General features: G+C 40.0%; 1 protein-coding gene and 2 non-coding genes across 6 annotated transcripts in view; 2 read left to right on the plus strand and 1 right to left on the minus strand.

The window, feature by feature from the left end:
* LOC106167805 (RNA-binding protein 24) overlaps window positions 1–12,554 on the minus strand; it is a 37,819-nt gene extending 25,265 nt beyond the window's left edge. The window contains exons 1-3 of one of the 4 annotated variants that reach the window (XM_013546682.2): window positions 11,896–12,554; window positions 4,661–4,781; window positions 1,150–1,216 (exon numbers count right to left, since the gene is read on the minus strand). In XM_013546682.2, coding sequence (XP_013402136.1) covers window positions 1,150–1,216; window positions 4,661–4,781; window positions 11,896–12,069 — 362 coding nt within the window. In that variant the 5' untranslated portion in view covers window positions 12,070–12,554. Of the gene's footprint in view, window positions 1–1,149; window positions 1,217–4,642; window positions 4,782–11,895 lie in introns of all 4 variants that reach the window. The other 3 variants (XM_013546680.2, XM_013546681.2, XM_013546679.2) reach the window with 3 other exon arrangements.
* Window positions 12,555–14,709: 2,155 nt separating this feature from the next.
* On the plus strand, window positions 14,710–14,781 carry Trnad-guc (transfer RNA aspartic acid (anticodon GUC)). The gene has a single exon. It is a non-coding gene; the product is annotated as a tRNA-Asp (tRNA).
* Window positions 14,782–16,108: 1,327 nt separating this feature from the next.
* On the plus strand, window positions 16,109–16,180 carry Trnad-guc (transfer RNA aspartic acid (anticodon GUC)). The gene has a single exon. It is a non-coding gene; the product is annotated as a tRNA-Asp (tRNA).
* The last annotated feature ends 3,678 nt before the right edge of the window (window positions 16,181–19,858 follow it).

Here is a 19,858-nt window from a genome sequence, read left to right on the forward strand (position 1 = left end):
GTGAGACAGTGAAAGAGAGGGGTTCACTATGAATAGCAAGAATTTTATCTAAAGAAGGCAGCAACGTAAAATGTGAATGCATATAGCAATGAAGTATTATTATAAAAGTCAGTGAACGGGAGACGGTCAGGGCACACGAGTTGCTATAGTAACATAGTTGTTTATAGTACTGTAACCATGGTAACTGCACCCGCCAAACATCACGTTCCACAAACACAAGCAAGCAAAACACAGACCAAACCGTTTGGAGGAATGAATCAAAAACCTCAGACTTCTACTTTGTTTTTTATATATATACATATAAAACTACTACCACACGACCTGTAGGTGAGAAGGATTGTATTATAAATATAGACCGCACAACAAAACCAAACTTTGCAAGCAAAGTGGATAATAGATACCATTCTTTGTTTTAGCGCCAACCCCTTAACTTGCAGTAGTGTAAGTTGTTTGATGGTTGTTGGATACAAGGCGGGCGTCTCACGTACGACCACGGGTTGTTGCACGTTAAAGGTGCATTTACTCAGCTAAATGACAAAAAACACAAAATGTGACACATCTTCCACTCTTCTCAAGTAAACATATATGGAAGACATCGAGGGACAAGTGAACTCATCAATTATTATTTTTCAAATCATAACAAGTATTAAAAATCCGGTTATCTAGCCGAGAAATTCAAGTAATTTGATGGCTTACTGATAAGACTATCCTGTGAGATATTTGGTAAAATAATGCTTTATCTGACTAAATTTTCCCTACAAACCCATTCTCGTTTTGATGAAACTGCTTTAATCTCGTATCAACGTGATTTCACTTTGGGTGATGACGTGGTTGGCTTGACTGTAGTATAAACATAACTGGGATGAATCTAACATATTTTTTTTTAATTTGAGCCGATTTATTCTACATTAAAAAACAACCAAACCATTGGCGGTTTTCTCAGAAATTTTGAATGGTGAATCATATTTAGCCAGAAGCTAGACGTGTGCCAGTTAGATTCATCCCAGTCTAATGTAACGACCTTATCTTATCAATACGATAATTTTACTGTATATCCATAAGGATACAACTGCCAACATAAGGAACATAGATAACGTGGTGTTAGGTTATCTTCAACAAACAAACCTCCTAATCCTAGAGAGTACTTACCCATACTGCGCTCCGATTAGTCCGGGGTACGCCTTAAAAGCGGCGGCGGCTGCCAGTGCTTGGAAACCTGAAATTAGATTTGAAACAATTAAATGCAATGTATATGCTCTATGTGAATGCTTTACAGCTATCAAGACATCTTTTGGTCAGAAAATGAATGGCAAAAAGTGAAAACGAAACCACAAACATTAAAGGTTTCTAGGATATATGGAATTATATTGTTGCCATATGCTTTTACTTTGATACTGTATATTACATTTATATAATATTTATCCCTTGAAAATTCAATACTGAATCGGTATAAAAAATAAAATATACAATTTGTATTTCATATTAGGTTTTCGTTTTAAATAAAATTAACCAGACAATAATATTTATAGGTAAACCGATCTCCATTAAGTTGAAGTATAATACTAGTCACAGTGAAATAAATACATTTATAAGAAAAAAAAAATCGATAATTGGCATATCCTTTTTTCACATGGAAGGGAAATTTCCCACGCTTACATGACATAAACTTATTAAAGAACATGCAACATTATTTACAGTCACTTCGCTATTGTGCTAATATTTAGGGTGAAAGAAAGAGACGCTAATATTTTAAACAACCCGAGAATCGCCGGCATTGTGAGCTGGCATCCTAGCACTGGAGGTTGTTAGCGAGCTATCGTGTTTACCGCTGTGTCTTTTGAAAAGTTCAGAAAGAAAGGGGAGCCCATTGTAAAACGTGATACACTGAATTGATTTTCTCCATCTTGGGGGCCACTAGGCTGTAACTGTACACTGAATCCATACTTGTTTAAGGGGACTTGTTGTTGGATTTTTACGCCTGCTTGCAAGCGATCTATATCCCTGATGTATGTTGATGTCAATGTTGCATCTTATGATATCTAGACGTACTCTCCTTCGGATTATAATTTCAATATTGTATTAGTGTATACGATCTCTTAGGCACCAAATGTTTCGGAACTGTTTTCAAGGTACTCATTAAGTTGCATTGAAATCTGTCTGAGCAATATGATACATTTTATTCTTATCGTTTCATGACAGTTTGAGAAAATATATTAATTCTCGAAGTACATTATCAGACTTTAAGGATATTTTCTTTATATATTTTCAGAAAAGCTGGCAGCCATGTTGTTATCTTAAAGTATTTCAGGTGCATCAGCACCTTGCAAACGAGACGCTCATCACGAGCAGACGACGTCGTCACAACTGTTGTGTTAGTTTGATTAACGACGTTTAAGGGTCGATAGGTAAACGGTATTAACCTTTCCTGCTAACAGGGACAACATACACGACCATGATGTTTCACGGTCCCATACTCCCCTATCCCATTCTCACTGACGTCATCCGTAGTTCCATCAAGTGTTAAATAAAAAGACTTTTAAGATTTACCAGCTTAACAACTGTACATTGGCTGCCAACCGCCTCCAAATAAATGGATAAATGAATGAACGCTAGTAAACAGAACATTGACCTAATATTTGGTGTGTGTTAACCGTCGCGAGCTGAAACGGTCGCTATCTCTCTTATCAGTTACGTGGTTTGAACACTTAAACCGTCTGGGCGGGAACGCCATGACCCGTTTAATGGGTGACAAAAGCTTGCGGTGACTTGTGTTCCATATCAAAGAAGGTGGGCTTTAACAAGAGTCCATCACAGGTAAATTATGATTAATAAAAACTCCAGAATGACGGGACATTTACCGTCAACTTATGTCAGTCTTCAAAAGGCTGTAAAGCCATGATGACAAGGATCAGCCTTTGTGTTTGACTTAGCTGTTCTATTAAGTGATTGGTTTGGTGTGAAAATAAGTGTCATATTTAACTAATCGGGCCCTGTCTGTTTGGGTTGTCCACTAGAGTGAATGACACAGAAACATGGCCCACTTCGTCACCGTTTACTTTTGGACAATGACAGTCAAGAGCTATAGTCGTAGAAATGGAACTGGAGAAAAATGGGTGTAAACTTATCCCCAAACTTGAACAGTTTGCTTGCACGGTTATCGTGTATACTTAGTAATTTTATCATGACAACCAGGTTACACAAGCCGCCTATAAGTGGCTGATTTTGCTGTCAACTACGGATTGTCCTGAAATTTGTGAGGTTGATTTCTCCTTCATACTTAGCTTAAAACACGAGTACAAGGTACCACCACTTGAAGGCCTTCCCCAGCTATCGTACGAGTACTTTGCAATCTAATCACACAGATCGACATTGTACGACTGACTGACTGGCAACTGTAACTTATAACGCGTGAACTTTGAGAGGTCGATTTTCTTTCAAATAATATAATTGAAAAAAGGCCAACGCAAAAAGGTCATATTATGTGACATTTATTTCATGTTGAAATTTGCCCTCAATTTTTGCTCCGGTCTCAAGCGTTAGTGAGGCTAACTGAATGACTTTTGAAAGGATTTCATACAGCACAACATCGGGCCCGAAAGGTGTGTTCCGAACACAGAACTATGTTTGTTGTACTAAACTGAAGGATTGATGAATTTAGATAGTCTTGTTGCCACCTTCCCGTATGAATCATCGGACGAAATTAAAGAACCTGACTTTGATGTAGGCGAAAGTGAACGGAGACGTCAAGGTGGTCGTCTCGTGACGGACGCCATGTGAAAACGTCACACTACCTCACCTGTTCCATCATGTTAATTATATGTACTTGATGTTTTATTAATTCCTCAGATTGGTGAAGTGATTCCCCAACTTTATCTACACTTCTCTGCGCCTACTGTTCATGATTTACGAGACCAAATAATCTGTAATCTGTACTTTCAGTCATTGTCCTTTTTTTATCAAATCCTGTTTAGGATTGAGGACGGTTTATAAGACCTTCAAATTAAACCATCGAAAGATGGTTTTGTTGATAAACACAATGTATACACTCAGGGTGGATACTAAACCTAGTGGGAACATTCAAGCGGGTGGGAGGGGGTGCAGGGGGGTGGGAGGGGTGCCGATACGAATTTGGGAAAGACTCTGTATGCGAACAAATGATGAAAAGTTTCGGCTCCACCCACCCCACCCTCTACTGCAATAGATAAAAGCAGATTCCAGATGCTCAGAATAGATCCCATCTTGTAAAAGGTGTGTGGCGTGACTGCTAAAGACAAGCTTTGGTGGGGTGCCTTACTACACCGAGGGGGGAGAAGATGTGCCCCATGCAAAATATGTGGATAGAGTGACGTCCCATACAATCTAAGCTTTGAGCAGGATATTCTGTGTCTAGTGTGGTAACACTGTCGTGCCAGGGCTTGTGGGGGGGGGGGGGGGTTCATGCAAGCTGAGGAAGGGTGCTATATTACTGCTTCCTGCACTCCCTACTCCCTCAAGACGAGCAGGGGGTGCGTTCTACTGCTAGTGACTGCCTTCACCTTCACCAGGGGGATAGCGTTCCCATGCAAGCCGTAGTTGTGATGATGGTGGTGGTGCTCTACATCTAGGGGCTGCATGCTAAAATTGCTAAAATGTTTAACCTTACTTTGATTGGGCTGCGTACCTGCCGGGATCCTTGGCTTGGCTCCCAGGTAGGCCAAGTTTACATTGGCTTTCCTCCCGTCGATGACGGGGTTGGGGTCCTTGCACGCCCTCTCTGCGGCAGCGCGGTCAGACATCGTCACCTGGAACGTGAAATAAAACATGTCTTTTAATTTTTTATTTAATTTTTTTTCATGTTTATGAAGATTATGTATCACAGCTCTGAATTCAGTGTAGAAACTATGCATTGATGGTTGTTTGGTATAACATTTCGTTTTAATGTTCATGAAGACAATCTTTCATAATACTGAATGCAGAATAGAAATAAATACAAATAGGTCTTGGGTAAAATGTTTTGTATACATAAAGCTTAGCTTGAATATTACTGCTCATAGCACAGAAATTAACATTCCGTTGTACTACAGTGAGAACGTTCATCATTATAGATATAAAAATAATATCAGATTTCACGCCAAGATAACCAAAATAGCATTTTAATAATAAGATAGTTAACTTTCCATTCATGCTCTAGCATCGCCTTTTGATGAAAGCAGCATTTAGATATTAAAACGTATCGTGTAGGTTGGACAGTTTGAGTTTACACAACTACAAGGCCATACACAAACACCAAAAACTCGTGTATTGGCACAAATAAGTCATACTACTTTATAGTCGATTGTTTTCATGCAATAGGTAAAGATAGCCGACTGTGTTAATATACATGTGTAAAACACTGAACAGTATCTAATATATATCATATGTGAAAATTAAATGGAGCAGCACATGAAAGCTACAGGTAATGGCTTAAGCAATGGAATCGGCACATCAGAAGTGGTCCATTTCTTTTTAATAAACGCCGTTCAGTTTAATGGGGAATCATGTGATGGGTACATGTGTTGGCAGTGATGATCAAAACAGATATCACAGGTGATATGCTTTGTATTGTCCACGGCTACTACTTAACATGGGACAGATAGTAAAAGAGGGATATCTGAAAACATAATCTGGAATGAAATCATTTACTATGGGACCCCGGGTTAAAGTGAAACCCATCTATGAACTTCAATCGAAAATGCTAAGTTAATGATAACAATACTAATTACCATCATCGATACGTGTGTTGTTGCGAGTATAGAAATGATGAAATAGTGTTGTATTAATCGTCAATATATTACAGTGCATGAGGGCAAAGGGTCAGGGGTCGTGTTGAGAAGAAACAACAGGCGAGTTCGTAACGATATTATAACTTTTGCATCCGAGTACAATGGAGAAAGACTCGGGTCGATGGAACTTATTGAGCTCATTTCGTTTCAAGGTTTTCGTTTGTCTGTTTTCTCGGTGCAAGGAGCAGAATCAACGTTATTTTTATACCAACACAGAGAGTTTTGTTTGAACGTTGGAACTTAGGCTGAAAAGTGGTCTGTTTGTTTTTCAGATTAATAGGAGGAAGAAAAAAGATCGACTGATGTAAAGAACATAAAAGTACACGAAACCATTCATTAAAAATATTTTCTTTTTGGTAAAAGGGGGGCTCAGCTATTCAATATTACCTTCATATTTGTGAGAGTTATTTTCAGTTTAAAGCGGCACATGTAGTAATATTTCAACATAGGGAAAAAGTTGTGTCATTGCTCTGTTAAAACCAAATCCGTATTAAATCGTGACATGGTTTGTCGTAAAACGCTACAGGGTGGGAAACGGACTCATTTCGTATGCTTTAAGATGATCAAGGTTGATCCTTTCTCATTTCTAAGCAAACAAATTATGTAAACGAATGCGGGCGATCCAGGCACGAACGAGAAGTTTAAATATTCTTTAAAAAAGAAAAAAAACATGCGAAACCACAAAGAGGACAGACGAGTATCTGTCTGGAAAAAAGGGTTTAAACGAATAAAAGGACTTCTGTATCAGCTATCACACTTATAGCACACCCTTCACGTGGTTGTACTAAATCGCATATTCTTTTACCAAATAGCAAAAAGAAAATGTACGAAATGCTCCATTCCGTATGGCGCTCTGTACTGGCTAACACCGAGAAAGTGTTGTTTGTATTCAAAGAACACCCAACACGTCGAATTAATAGAACAGTTAGAAGCAGTGTACAGAGGTGCATTTAGGTTTTACCGAATTATATTTTTACCGAAGAGGATTGGGCCGGGCAGAGAGGATATAACCCCCTCCCCTCCTTCCTAATACCCCCCCCCCCCCCCACGCCCATTGAATACACTTTTTTCAAAAGATGAATCCTAAGTTTATGTTAGGACTATCTAAATGATATATTTCTTCTCATTTCCTCATACAAGCATTTCATTGCATGGAGTCCTGTCACCCCACTGACAAAAAAATCTAATAGCAGAACAAATTCGATAATCTTAACTAGATTATAATTGCTCATGAAAACTTCAGTAAGTTAAACTGACAGGTGCGTCTGTTACAGGTGTACCGGGGAATTAGACAAGGTACCTTAAATTGAGGAAGAGGATACAGAGAATTCACAGGTTGCAGGAAACCAATACAGTGGGAAGTACATCTAGCAATGTGCCACCCAGATTTTGACTGGGCAAAAAAATACAGGTGAGAGAACGCTTACATAACCCATTTAAATTTACATTATGCAATTTCTCAAAATGGCGAGAATTTATTGATCTAATCGTTTTTTTCTTTTGCGCTGATGGAGGGCATGTTACTCGTAATGGTCAAAGTGGTTTGTCTGCCAAAGAACAAGAACCAGGCCTTTGAATTATAACCGTGCCACAATAAAGACAGTTACATGGTAAATACTGCTGCGGCATCCTGGGGTCTACAGCATTGCGGAACGCGGAGAAACTTTTGGGGAGGGAGCCAATGATAATGAGAAAAATTGATCGTAGTTTCCATCAGCTTGTTTGATTACTTGCCAAACGACGTAGAACGTGTCTTTTTCGGACAATCGTTTGTTGAAGAGTGCAATGACCGTGAGTGAAGAGAAGGTTAACCTGCGCATTTAGCACTTATCCCGTTATTCTCGTTCCGCGGAATATCTTTTGGTTTTTGTAATTTGTTTTAACTCTGTAAAACCAGTTATACAGAAAATGCACCTGTCATCAACCCTCCTACGCTAATCAAGAACGAGCAGAACAGGTAATAAAGGGCGAAAATTGCTTAATGGCACGGCTGATAGTGATTACTGGACTCTTCTTTCACCCCATTTCAGATTGCTATTATTTACTATCGGGTTTGGTGCCAAGAAACCACCACCACCGCCACCAATAATAACTAGGTCAAGGTGCGCTGAAACGTTCGCAGGTGGGAAAAATAAGAGTGGCACGCTGCCATGGTTCACGTCAATAAAACAATCAGGAGGTGTCAGCAATTACTTTAACCGTTGGTGACAATTTTAGGGGTGCTGGAGCCCCATGCAAATTGGGAGGGATATTTCAATTTGAACTGAATCAATATAACAAAGACGTTATCAAAGACCAATCTTCGTCCAATCGACAGCTAATTTAGGCCTCTCGTTTGGCATACAAAGTGGTCGCGAACGGGGTATAATTTCCTCGAGGACAAAGCGACACCGTTAGGACTAATTTCCTAATTTGGGGGGGAAGATGACTGGGGGGCGTCTCTCCTAAACCAATTACCTGTGTATTAACGTGAACAATGAGGGTGTCCCGAGTTTATCCTTCCATTAAATATAAACAGGGGAGAAAATTTATGCACACCTCGGCTCCCGAGAGAGACCCCGGTTTTACAGTCTGAAACTTTTTCCCCTCCGTCGCACCAGAATGGAGCGTATAATCAGCCGACAATACCAACCGGTAAACAATAACATCGGTGGCAATGGTGATTGCGTAAGAACAACCAGGGGGTTTGAGGTACCTTTCAAGACGACCAGAACGCCGTGTGATGCCCTTTGTTCCCCTGCCCATAGAAACACCGGTGTAGGAAAAACACGCTGGGGCTATGCACACAACAGGGTTATAGAAATAAGCTTTCCATCTCGGTGGGGAAATGGCAACAACCGCTTTCAGTGCCGTTGAATTGTTCTACGTTCAGAGTTAGCGGTGAAGTAATTGAAGAATTCACGGCTATATTCACAGGGGACATTTTCAGTGTAACAAATTGGGTTTATATCGGGTCCCAGTGTCCCTCTCTGGCTGCCTAATGATAAATTCTGTATAGATTTTCATTTTTCTCAAACGAAAAACCATGTTATTAACTGCCCGAGAGCGAGAGAGAGAGAGAGAGAGAGGCTTGCAAATAAACTTATGTGATCGCAACAACTTCGTTTAATATTTCACAATGATATTCAGCCGTGATAGGGGAACATTTATTATGGCTGGGGTCGCTGTTAACTGGCGTTCCCATTGAAGACGGTCACAGAGCTCGTAAATGCACCGTTTACCCGGACTATAGTTCACAAGGCGTTCTTACAGTAACTCGTCACGCGCTGTAACTTTAGGGAGAGGTGACAGGTAGATCGTGTCGAACGCTAGCTTCAGTGTACACCATCACAACACACACAAGTCAGGACAGGTGTTAAAAGAATTAAGAGACTAAAGGGAACCCATTCTCACGAACATAAGTTGTGATTCTTCGGGATAGTTGACAACCTGGACATCTTTGTTGCAACGAGAATTTCAGTAACAGGTGAAAACAATTACGTGTTCGATATCACAAATAAAATTGATCCCCTTTCTGGTTAAAACACGTCTTACATCCTACCAATACCAATATATGTGAACTATTGCATCGCCTTAATCACATTTTCACACACGAAACGCGATTTGTTTGTCGAGAAATGTCACTCCGATGGCGGGGGTTTTACCTGTGTTCTTATCTCACCATTTCAGTTACGCAATTAAGATAACAACGGCCGCTGGTCCAGACGAGGAAGAAACGGCCAACAAGCACTGGTTTTAACAACCGTTATCACGCCGTATCGAACTTGATACCACATATCAAATGTGACCGAGGGTTATTAGCTTCCAACACAACGCGTGTTGCTCATAACTATGTACATGAATAGAAACACTGCTGTGGACTATGTATATATGTGTTGTGGGTTCTGGAGAAGAGAGATCTTAACGCCATCGCATTCTTGCCACGTTCACTTTCCCCCCTTAAGATCAATTACTTCATTAAGCCGACTAAAACCTCGCTGTTTCGATAGTGTTCGCTGTAACTAGGAGGCGAGACTTTGAGACCGGTATTTGTGGATTGGAAATGCCGTGGTGTTGAAGTAGGCGAAATATATAGGTCAATCAAACCGTGCAACGCGGTACTCGGTGCTTGTCGTGGATTGATTGAGTCAGAGAGAGAGAGAGAGAGAGAGAGAGAAAGAGAGAGAAGGGGGGAGGGAGGGGGAGAGAGAGAGGGAGGGGGGAAAGAGAGAGACAGAGAGAGGAGGAGAGGGAGGGAAGAGAGAGAGGTTGACGTATGAAGCGGTGCGTGTTTGTCCCCATTTGTGGATAGCTTGGGATAACTGTCCTGCCCAAATATAACAGTGATGGCTTGATTCCCCTCGCAGTAACCTACTCCACCCTTTCTGTAAGGAAGAAGGCCCCATTCTCTTCAATAACTTTACTCATAGACCAAAAACACTTACAAAATTCCTCCACTGATCTTATTCTGATGTACATATCTCCATCACACGGGGTATAATTATGAAATTGATGGTGTAGCAAAGAGAGGGGAACCAAATGGAAACGTTTAGGAGCAATAATTAAGATTAATATCAAGGCTGAAATTCGACGTGGTTTCTGCTTACAGCACATACATATCCCCCAGCACCTGACGCTGGCGTTCTCGTCACTCAACGGGGCCTATGGGGACTGGAGGTACGCTTTGGAGCCGAGGAGATAAGACGGAAGATGCCGCAATTAATTCCGGGATTAAAGTAGACACTTAATTGGAGCGGGGTTAAGGTTTTTCTTATTAAACAGCGGAGTCCGGCGGAAATGCCGAGGCTGAGGTGTTGTAACACGTGGATACTTGCTCTAGATTTAGTGTTGTTGTTGTAAGCGTTGGCAGTTTTGATTCTCCCGTTTCGTTAATTTCCGGCTGACACGAGGTCCTGTCACCCCCCTCCCTATTTTTGAGATACAAATTAGAACAAAGAAACTAGGCCCATTTATCTCGTTGTGTTGGTGGTTGTGTAGCTTTTTAGGCCCTTGGTTAACCAAATTGAAAATATTTATCTACAGGGGAGCTAGAATATTTTACAATGATCAAAACGACCATTGACCCAACAATTCAGTATAAGGTACATGTAAATCATGAGCAGTGCAAAGATAAAGCTGTCTTGGAAATAGTTTTGTTACGGTGATGGTTTTATCATATATTTATAACAAAATTTCAACAAAAACCTTTCACACATGGCATATTAATCGCTGCTCGGGATCACGTCTCAGGTTTCAACGGTATCCATTTCCAGCAAACCCACGAGGGACATTTTTGTATTTTACTCGATTTGCTTCATGTGAGGAAAACTAATCTGTTTTGGGAGGGAGACAACGTTTGTATGAAACACTTAACTCCTCTTTCTTAACCCAAGAGGGCAATTAGAATTCGATGGTCATTATATGACGTGTCTGGACCGAAAAGTTGTTCAGTACTTTTCGATTAAGGGCTTTACCTGGACCAGGTACGGGTGCAGCCATATTGATCAGACAGAGGGGAAGAAATGTTGGCCGTGGCATCTTTCAAGATGCACCATCAAGATGCCCGCCCGCTTCATTCCTCGCGGAATTAAACCAAGAACTGTACCTCACACAGCTCACAAGCAGACGCCGTACGTATCTGTATCTCTCTCGATTCCGCCGGCGTGGGTTTGTACTGAGCCAGCGTGAACGGGATGAACTCGAGCAAGCTGAACTCTCTTATAACTTAAAACGTTCCTCCGAGACTGAACGTGTTGTTTGTGTGGACTCTACAGACCTGCCTACTGCAGCTGAAACAAGGGCCCCATGTGTACTGCTGGCTTTAAAAGCGCGCGAAGGGAATTTTCTTTGTTTGGGGCCATTGCCACTCTGAAAGGTTTTAGAGCCCCCATCATCAATACGTGTTCAGTTAAGGGGGGATGGGAAGGGTTTATTTAAGAGGGTTATGTTAAAGGAAAGGGTGAATAATAATGGTGTGCCCTGATGATGTTGTTGATACTATATATATTAAGCATAACGGGGTGAGGGGTACCAAGGGACAGTTATGTTAACGCTATCACCATCACTCAAAGCGGTCACTACATATGCTGTATAGAACTTAATGTGCAATACTCACGAAACCGTATCCTCGGCTTTTGCCTGTCTGTCTGTCTGTGATCACTACCGCCTCCTCAATATCTCCGAATTGTTCGAAAAATTCCCGTAGTGTATTGTCCGTTGTGTGGTAAGGCAGTCCTCCCACGAAGATTTTGGTGAACGTAGTATCTTTCTGTGTTACTGTCGAAGCCATGGTCTGTTGTTGTGTTGGTGAGTCAAGGTGTATACAGGTCCACAGGTGAGAAAGAACTCAAGAAGTCCTCGAACTATAATAAATACGGAGATGAACTACTAATCACTCTCCGTCTCCTCCTGTTTACCTGGCACTGTAAGAAAGGCCCGCGCGTTCAAGGATATAGTTGCCGTAGTTTAAACTATATAGAGATATGGTACACGAGGTATGGTGCCTTAAGATATGCCTTCCTTGCTCCTCGCGTGTGTGCGTCGCTACAGGTAATACCAGATCTTCTACTCCGACCACAGTACTCGACGCCGAACTTGAGTGGAAGAGAACAGTACTAAACACGTTACCTCCTTCTTGCCTTGTTGATAAGGGACTGTGGCGACTTCCTACGTTTTACCACTACTGTTGCATGGTCAAACACCGTGTATTTCTATGAAGGTGCACGCCTGATTACACAGACCAGCTGATTTTGCGCGCTCACGGGCTCTCGAGCTTCCACTATGCTCCGCCCTTTGTGCATATCATTATCGCGCAATAAGCGAGTGGGCGGGGCGTGGGCTGGGACTAATTTTGACTGGGGAAGCTACTGTACATGGGATCATTGATAATAGACGGATGTCCTTTTTTATTCGTGTGTGTTCTTTTATCTTGCATCTTGAGTAAAATTTTAATTATTTGGTGAGGCTGTTGAACGATAGTTTTAGCACGTATATTTTGTTATCTTTAAATAATGGTTTTATATCGAATGTGGTAGCACGGTCTGCATGCATTTCCTGGTCAAGTAACATATACAAGTGTATAATGTGCACATGTAGTACAAGGTAGATGAATTACACATGTTTTTTTTTTATTTCTGTGATGTGTCTTTGTTAACTGGTATTCCGTATAGTTGGTAAAATATATTTCCAAATATACCGTTATACCTCTCATTAATAAGTCTTTCTCTTTCCTCATGGAATTAATTTCATCCCTCAGCTAGCCTCTAGCATTTCTCTCTCTCTGAGATAATTTTTGCATAGAATTAATTTATCACTCAGCTGGCCTCTCTCTCTCTCTCTCTCTCTCTCTCTCTCTCTCTCTCTCTCTCTCTCTCTCTCTCTCTCTCTCTCCACACAGATAATATCCGGTGGCCGGTGGTGGCCTGCGGAGCATGTCAACACAAATGATCCGTTTATTTGTATTTATTTGTTTACTTGGGGCAGGAAACTCATTTTTATTTATCACACTATCTTCGGATGTGGTTGGTCGGTGTGAAAACGGGCGTCCTTACAAAACTCTGTTTGTAAGTTTTTGTGTTTATCTGCCTGCGACAAAACAAATTTTGAGGAAGGAGTATTTCTGGTGAATTTTCAGGCAAGGAGCACGTTAACTGAAAATAGTGTATGAAAAAAGAAATATAATGCTTGTATTTTTCACCTCCGCTACCCTGTAGTACGAATGCGGTGGCCATCCTTTTTAATGAAATGATTTTGCCTTTTAACAGCGGTTTGAGCTCAGAGATATAATTAACAGAATATATAATGTATTACCATTCTTGATATAAACTATGAAATGTCAACGATGCAGACTCTCAAAGGAAAAATCGCCTTTTATTGGGACGCAAAATGTAGTTTCGGTTTTGTACAAAATATCTGTGCCTGCATAACGACTGCTCACCCTCTATGTGTTTACTTTCTCCGAAAAATACCCCAGATTTTTTCTTTGATAACAAACTAATACTAAAACCATTTCCAGGGTTCGTTGTTAAAACTTCTGTCTATATTCGTAACTGATGAATTCAAAAAAATAGAGAAATCACTTAAAAATGAAACACTTTGTAGTGACACAGGCATTTCTTTTTGAAGTCCGCAAAGGAGACTTTCAAAACCTCGGGTATACGAAAAACGCACGTGCTCTGCATACTTGTTATTAAAACAGCGAGCGAATGCCTGTTAACAAATCGTTATCGATAATCAGCGCTAATACATGGAATATATACCCTGTGATTTCAGGGGCCTCTAAAATAGTATGCAATGTTAGACAATAATTTTTGTTATAGACAACTAGCCGACTTTGTCTTCAAGCAGGGCCGTAGCCTGAGCAAAATGCCAGGGGGGGCAGTAAGCGGACACGAGGGGGCGAAGCTACCGAGGGGGGAGGGTGTGGTGTGTAAAATTCCAAATTCCAGGGGGGGCAGCTGCCCCCCCTGCCCCCCCGGAGGCTACGGTCCTGTCTTGTGGTCAGAATGTAGTAATAACTAATATCCCGGACACACGTGAAACGATTTCTTCTACGTGTATCACCGGCCGGGAGGAAAAGTCGTTTTGGTTTTAAGGATTTATCAAAAATAATTTCATTAAAATATATGAGTAGAACAGAATGTTCACATCGTCACTGGAGGGTCTGAACATAAATAAATATGCATATGTAGTGGTAGATACAAATTTGTTCATATAAAAACGCAAGAAGTAGTCACATATATTGTTTTTATCGCTTTATTACGAGTATTTTTTAAATTTCTTTCAACTGTAGTATTTCCCGTTAGCCATTTTCCTTGCAGGGAATGGAAATGTAAATTTAGAAATACCCTATACTTATTAATAGATGCACAGTTTTATCTGTGGTAAGACGATTTATATTCCTTATTATCTCTCTCGCTCCACCAGCCAATCCTCGATAGTATAGTGGTGAGTATCCCCGCCTGTCACGCGGGAGACCGGGGTTCAATTCCCCGTCGGGGAGGCAGCATTTTTTTCCCTTTTCGGACATGGTTGGTGCCTTTGTTTTTCAATAATTTTTTTTATCACAACGTATTTTAATTAAAAGTTAAGCTCCGCTGTGTGAGATAATAGTTAGATGACCGTAACGTTTAAAACAATTGAACACTGTAGCTAGTTATCAGGACATAAGAAATAATAACCCCACTGTCAGCCACAAGCCTATCAGCTGTTATTGAGGAATTCATTTTATTTATTTATTTATTCATTTATTCAATCATTTGTTGAACGAAATTAGATGGCAGGCGTCTACCAAATAACCGATGTATTCCCCGTAAGCGCCGTGTATTAGGAAGCCCTTTGCTTCGGTGATGTAGATATTTTATCCGTAAATATAGTAACTACGTTCTCGGGCGGCCAAAGAAAAATATTTACAGACCATCCGTGAAAACATCGGTCTGTTGATATTCACGCATGTGCGCACTTTGTTACGAATCCCGCGGCGTCCCGTCGCTTGTTTTATTACGTTATAAGAATGCGAACACGTGCCGGAGAAGCATTTGTTTAGACCGGTGATCGCGGCCTTTGTGTATTGAATCTTAGGTTTAATTCGACCCCAGCTGATGGAGAAAAGAGGGGAAGGGCGGTGTGGGGGGGAGGGGGATGATTTTTTAATTTGATAGATCCAGTAGTGCGATGTATATTTGGCCGAAGTTCAAGATGCGAGATAATGTTTGAGAGCGCTTTCACCACAGGACCTAAATTGCAAATTTATTTTATAGATGAAAAATAACTGTTGAATATTTGATCACTTCTAGGTGAGTCATAGCTCAGATGAACTCCTCAGAACTCTCCTCTAATTTGTATTATCAGTATTTGTATTATCGAGGAGCAGTGTGTGTGCGTGTGTGTAGGGGGGGGGGGGCGGATCGAGTAGGCTACAAGGGAGAGTTGAGATACAAAATGTGGTCAATAGAACTACTAATACTTACAAGGCATGGTTATGCCAAATGAAACCCAGCGTTTTAAATGATGAGCTACAAAAAGTATTGAATATATTTAAGAAACATTAACATACATTAAATTATGATGCTCTACGCAGAGCGAAAGAAACCCGTTATTTATAGCACTAGGTGTCTCTTCATCAAGATAGGCCGCATGTCTGACTTCAATACGCTAATCGACGCGTGGATAACATAAATTGCACGTTTTTGATAATATAAGGCCAAGTGTAACTCATATGTATACTTTTTGTCATCTTACCTAACTATTTGAAAGCGGTAAAAGAAGATAAAAGGATAACCACTTAATATAATACTTCTATCTTACATATATCCGTGGCTATCAGCCAGTCCTCGATAGTATAGTGGTAAGTATCCCCGCCTGTCACGCGGGAGACCGGGGTTCGATTCCCCGTCGGGGAGGCTTCTAAATTTTTCTCCTCTAATTTTCTTTTCCTTTGATAGGTTTTAGTCAATTGCAAAATTGGCAAAAATAATTTACAAACCAAAAGTGGAAAGTTAACCCTGAATAGTAAAATTTCATTTCTATTTCTTCTGCGTATTCCTTCTATATTTATTTACGTGATTGGGCAGTTTATGCTCTGTCAACTCGAATTTTTCTCCACTGAAAGGACTGGCAGCCTTCTTGGTGACAGCGTCTTTTCTTAATGTTTAATAGGGAATGGCTTCTGCCCCCCTTGGTGAAAGATCACTAAAAGTTATCAATTTAACACATTTACCAATACGCTAAATATATTCTGTTTGACTAATGAATCATTGAATCTGGATGAAATTGATTATTTATTTATTATGTTTATTGATGTTTTCATTTATTTTTGACCCTTACTTAACAATATCTAGATGAAATTGATTATTTATTTATTTATTATATTTATTGATGTTTTCATTTTTGACCCTTGCTTTACAAATATTGTTAGCAAAAGTGCACACCTGCTCAGAGAAAGAGACCGTTTTGTTGCGCAATGATACAAAGCTAGGACAGAAGATAAAATTTGGATCCTAGTACAAAGAGAAGGAGTAGATTACAGAAAATAATTTCAAGTGGAAAAGTCTTTTGTGTAAAAATCTTCAATCGCGTCTACTGTTTGCAGGTAGTAAGCACATGTATGATAAGATATTTCAGCATGGCCACCGACCAAAGAGTTCAAAGGTAAGCAGTACGGAAGGTTGGGGACGTGTAACGGTCAGAAAATTAATTTTGATGATTTTACCCCTTGTTCGATTTCCCATCAAAACAGGTACGCGAAGCTTTCAGAACACTTTCTCTTTCTTCCTTCAAGGGGCGACATTAACGGTCAAATAATCGATGTTCATGATTTGATCTTTTATTTTGTATGCGGTCACTGATTCCGATTTGCACTGTCCAAATTACGGCGGGAGTTCACTGCACCGGTCACATGGCCCGTGGCGAAGAAAAAACTACGATCACAGACGTTTATTTATTTATTATCAAGCTATATGTATGTATTCGATGTCATTTGATCATGTTTTCCTTTATAGGAGATCGCACATAAATTGCAATGGTCATTATTTATTTATAGCGGGTTTCGGGGTATGATAACACGTGGAGGTGAGTGACAATATGTTAGGAAATTTTGAAGAAAAAGAGCGATGCCCACGAGGGTAGTGTTTGGGTTTCACTCGTTAATACAGACCCCCCCCTTAATGCTTCTAGTAAATGTGAATTTTATGTGCAAATATGCGGAAAAAGGAGTGGGCAAATATCTAATATAAAAAAAACACGAAAGTAGATCATGCGCTACTACTGCTACTATTTAATAAAAATAATAATAATACATTTATAATAATAAACAGTGAGGTCATAGCTGTATCAATGAAAATAAATCTATGTGGACTTTTATTTAAATAATATAAATCAGCGGAAATTAAATGTACAAAAAGAAAGAGGTGATATTTTATTTTGTGGATTCTTAGGTGACGAGGTGGCTACCTTACACCGGCGTGGTTGTAAGTTACACGTTTTTATTATTTTATTATTATTATTATTATTTTATTTATTATTATTATTATTATTATTTATTTTATTTTATTTTTGAGGAGGGGGGGGGGGTGAGAAAAGCGAAAAAATGATTAGCAGAAAAAGAAAACGTGCATAGACCACAGACTACCAGTAATAAGTGGACGAGACACATCGAGTTTCGTGGCTATAAGTCACTAGAAATCATTACATTTACATTAATAAACATTTGTTCGTTTGACGAGACCAATCTGATCTCACAAGATCAAGTTTTATTGCTTTAAGGTTTATGAAGCTATTTTCATACACAATGCCGCGGTGTGTTCCAGAAGTCACAGTGGACGAGGCGCGTGACCACCTGAAAGGGCCAAAATAGAAATGACCATCGCCTCTGGGGTTTCCTTTACAGAAGATCAATTTCCTCAGGGTCGGACCTTTGTGGTCATCAATTGGTCATTGAACCATTGACCCCTTGTTACTGCTTCGGCCTTCCCCAGCAGAGCGTTCCCCTATTGACGACAAAGGTCTTATCCTCAGGATATTGTGCGGTGCGCTTGCACGTGCGCGCGCATGTTATTGTGGGCGCATACAAACTAAACATCAGGGTCATCTGCCCCCCCCCCCCCCCCCCCCCTTTCATGATTTTCATTTTGATCATAGATTAGGCATTTTAATGTTATCGTTAATTATAGGCAGTCCATCTTTGGGATAACGGAACGCAGCTTACAGCAGGAAGGGAAAGGCCGTCTTATGTTATAGTTATTACTATTCTTTAGACAACGTTACCCTCTAATAGAGCCGCAGATTAATTTTGTGCAATTTTCTCTAGCGCGACACAGCAGAGAATCGTGTCATGAATTAACCAGAGACATATCTGTGAATATATAGTGAAAAATCAATCTGTGATCCTGGTAGAGGGTAAGAAAGCGTAATCTGACGAACAGCTGAACTTGTACTCACTGGAAACGGATTTTTTTGCTACTTCGCAATCAGATTTACACTTTGTTATTCTCAAAAGATAATTTAATCTTTTTTTTATAATTTCTTTTATCTGCGCGAAATATTAAACTATTTTTCTCTGACGTTTTAAGCTTGCAATAACGTTGTTTGCGCAGCTTATCTATCGCTTTTGCTGGGAGAGCGATTCTTTTTCAATTGAATTCTTTCTTCAATGTGACACTGAACATTTGAAAATGATTTATGAATGTTGCTCGTGTCATTTCGTTTTGTTGTTAATAGGCCTCACACCTACGTAATTTCGGTAATTTTGGTGTTGTGAATATTCCAAGTGGATTATAATTGATGTCATGTTCACCGATAACCCCGCTGCCGTCACGAAATTCTCATTGAAAACTACGATTACCGTATCGGATGTCCTTCGCATCATCCCTTCTTTTTACGAATCCAGGGAGTTTTTTTTTTTTTCTTTCGTGTTAATAAAACATTCTATATGCACGTAAAATTTTTGAAATTGTAGTTATGCGAAATTTTGTCAAATATTATGTATAAATAGATACCGTTATGAGGTTCGTTGTTATTTTATTTATTAAGTGGTCTGTCTTGGATGAGCCATTTGGAAAGTTTTGAGTAAAGTCAAAGGAAACGGGAGCCGTTTTATTGTGAAATACTGGCGAGAATTCTATCCCCCTGTGACTTTTACGATTTGTTTATCGACTTTGAACCCTTTTGTGTTCCACGTTATTTATTGTTGTTTTTTTCCTGACTTTTGTAAAATTCATTTCATCGTGCCCCCTGCAATATTTGTGTTGCGGGCAATAAGAGATTAGCATTGATTCTATGATATTATACGCTGGGTTACTAGAGGAGAAGCAGTAATTTTGCGACTATGGCTCTCGGCCTATAGAGCAGTCACACTCGCCATTATCGGTGAAAGCCTCAACAATCGACTCACAAATCAGTCAATGGAAAGGAATTATACAGCGGAAATGTAATCCCCAAATTGATCCGCACACACGTATTGAAAACGTGATTACTTTTTGACTTTTGGTATTGGTAAACAGACAGGATATGATTAATATTGTGACGTGTTGAAAGGGAGGGGCTTTTTTGACTTGTTCAAAACCAGGGATTTAGCACGCGTC

Source organism: Lingula anatina, chromosome 8 (genome assembly GCF_051362555.1).
Source record: "Lingula anatina isolate TDL-2025a chromosome 8, LinAna3.0, whole genome shotgun sequence".
Classification (NCBI taxonomy): Eukaryota; Metazoa; Brachiopoda; class Lingulata; order Lingulida; family Lingulidae; genus Lingula; species Lingula anatina.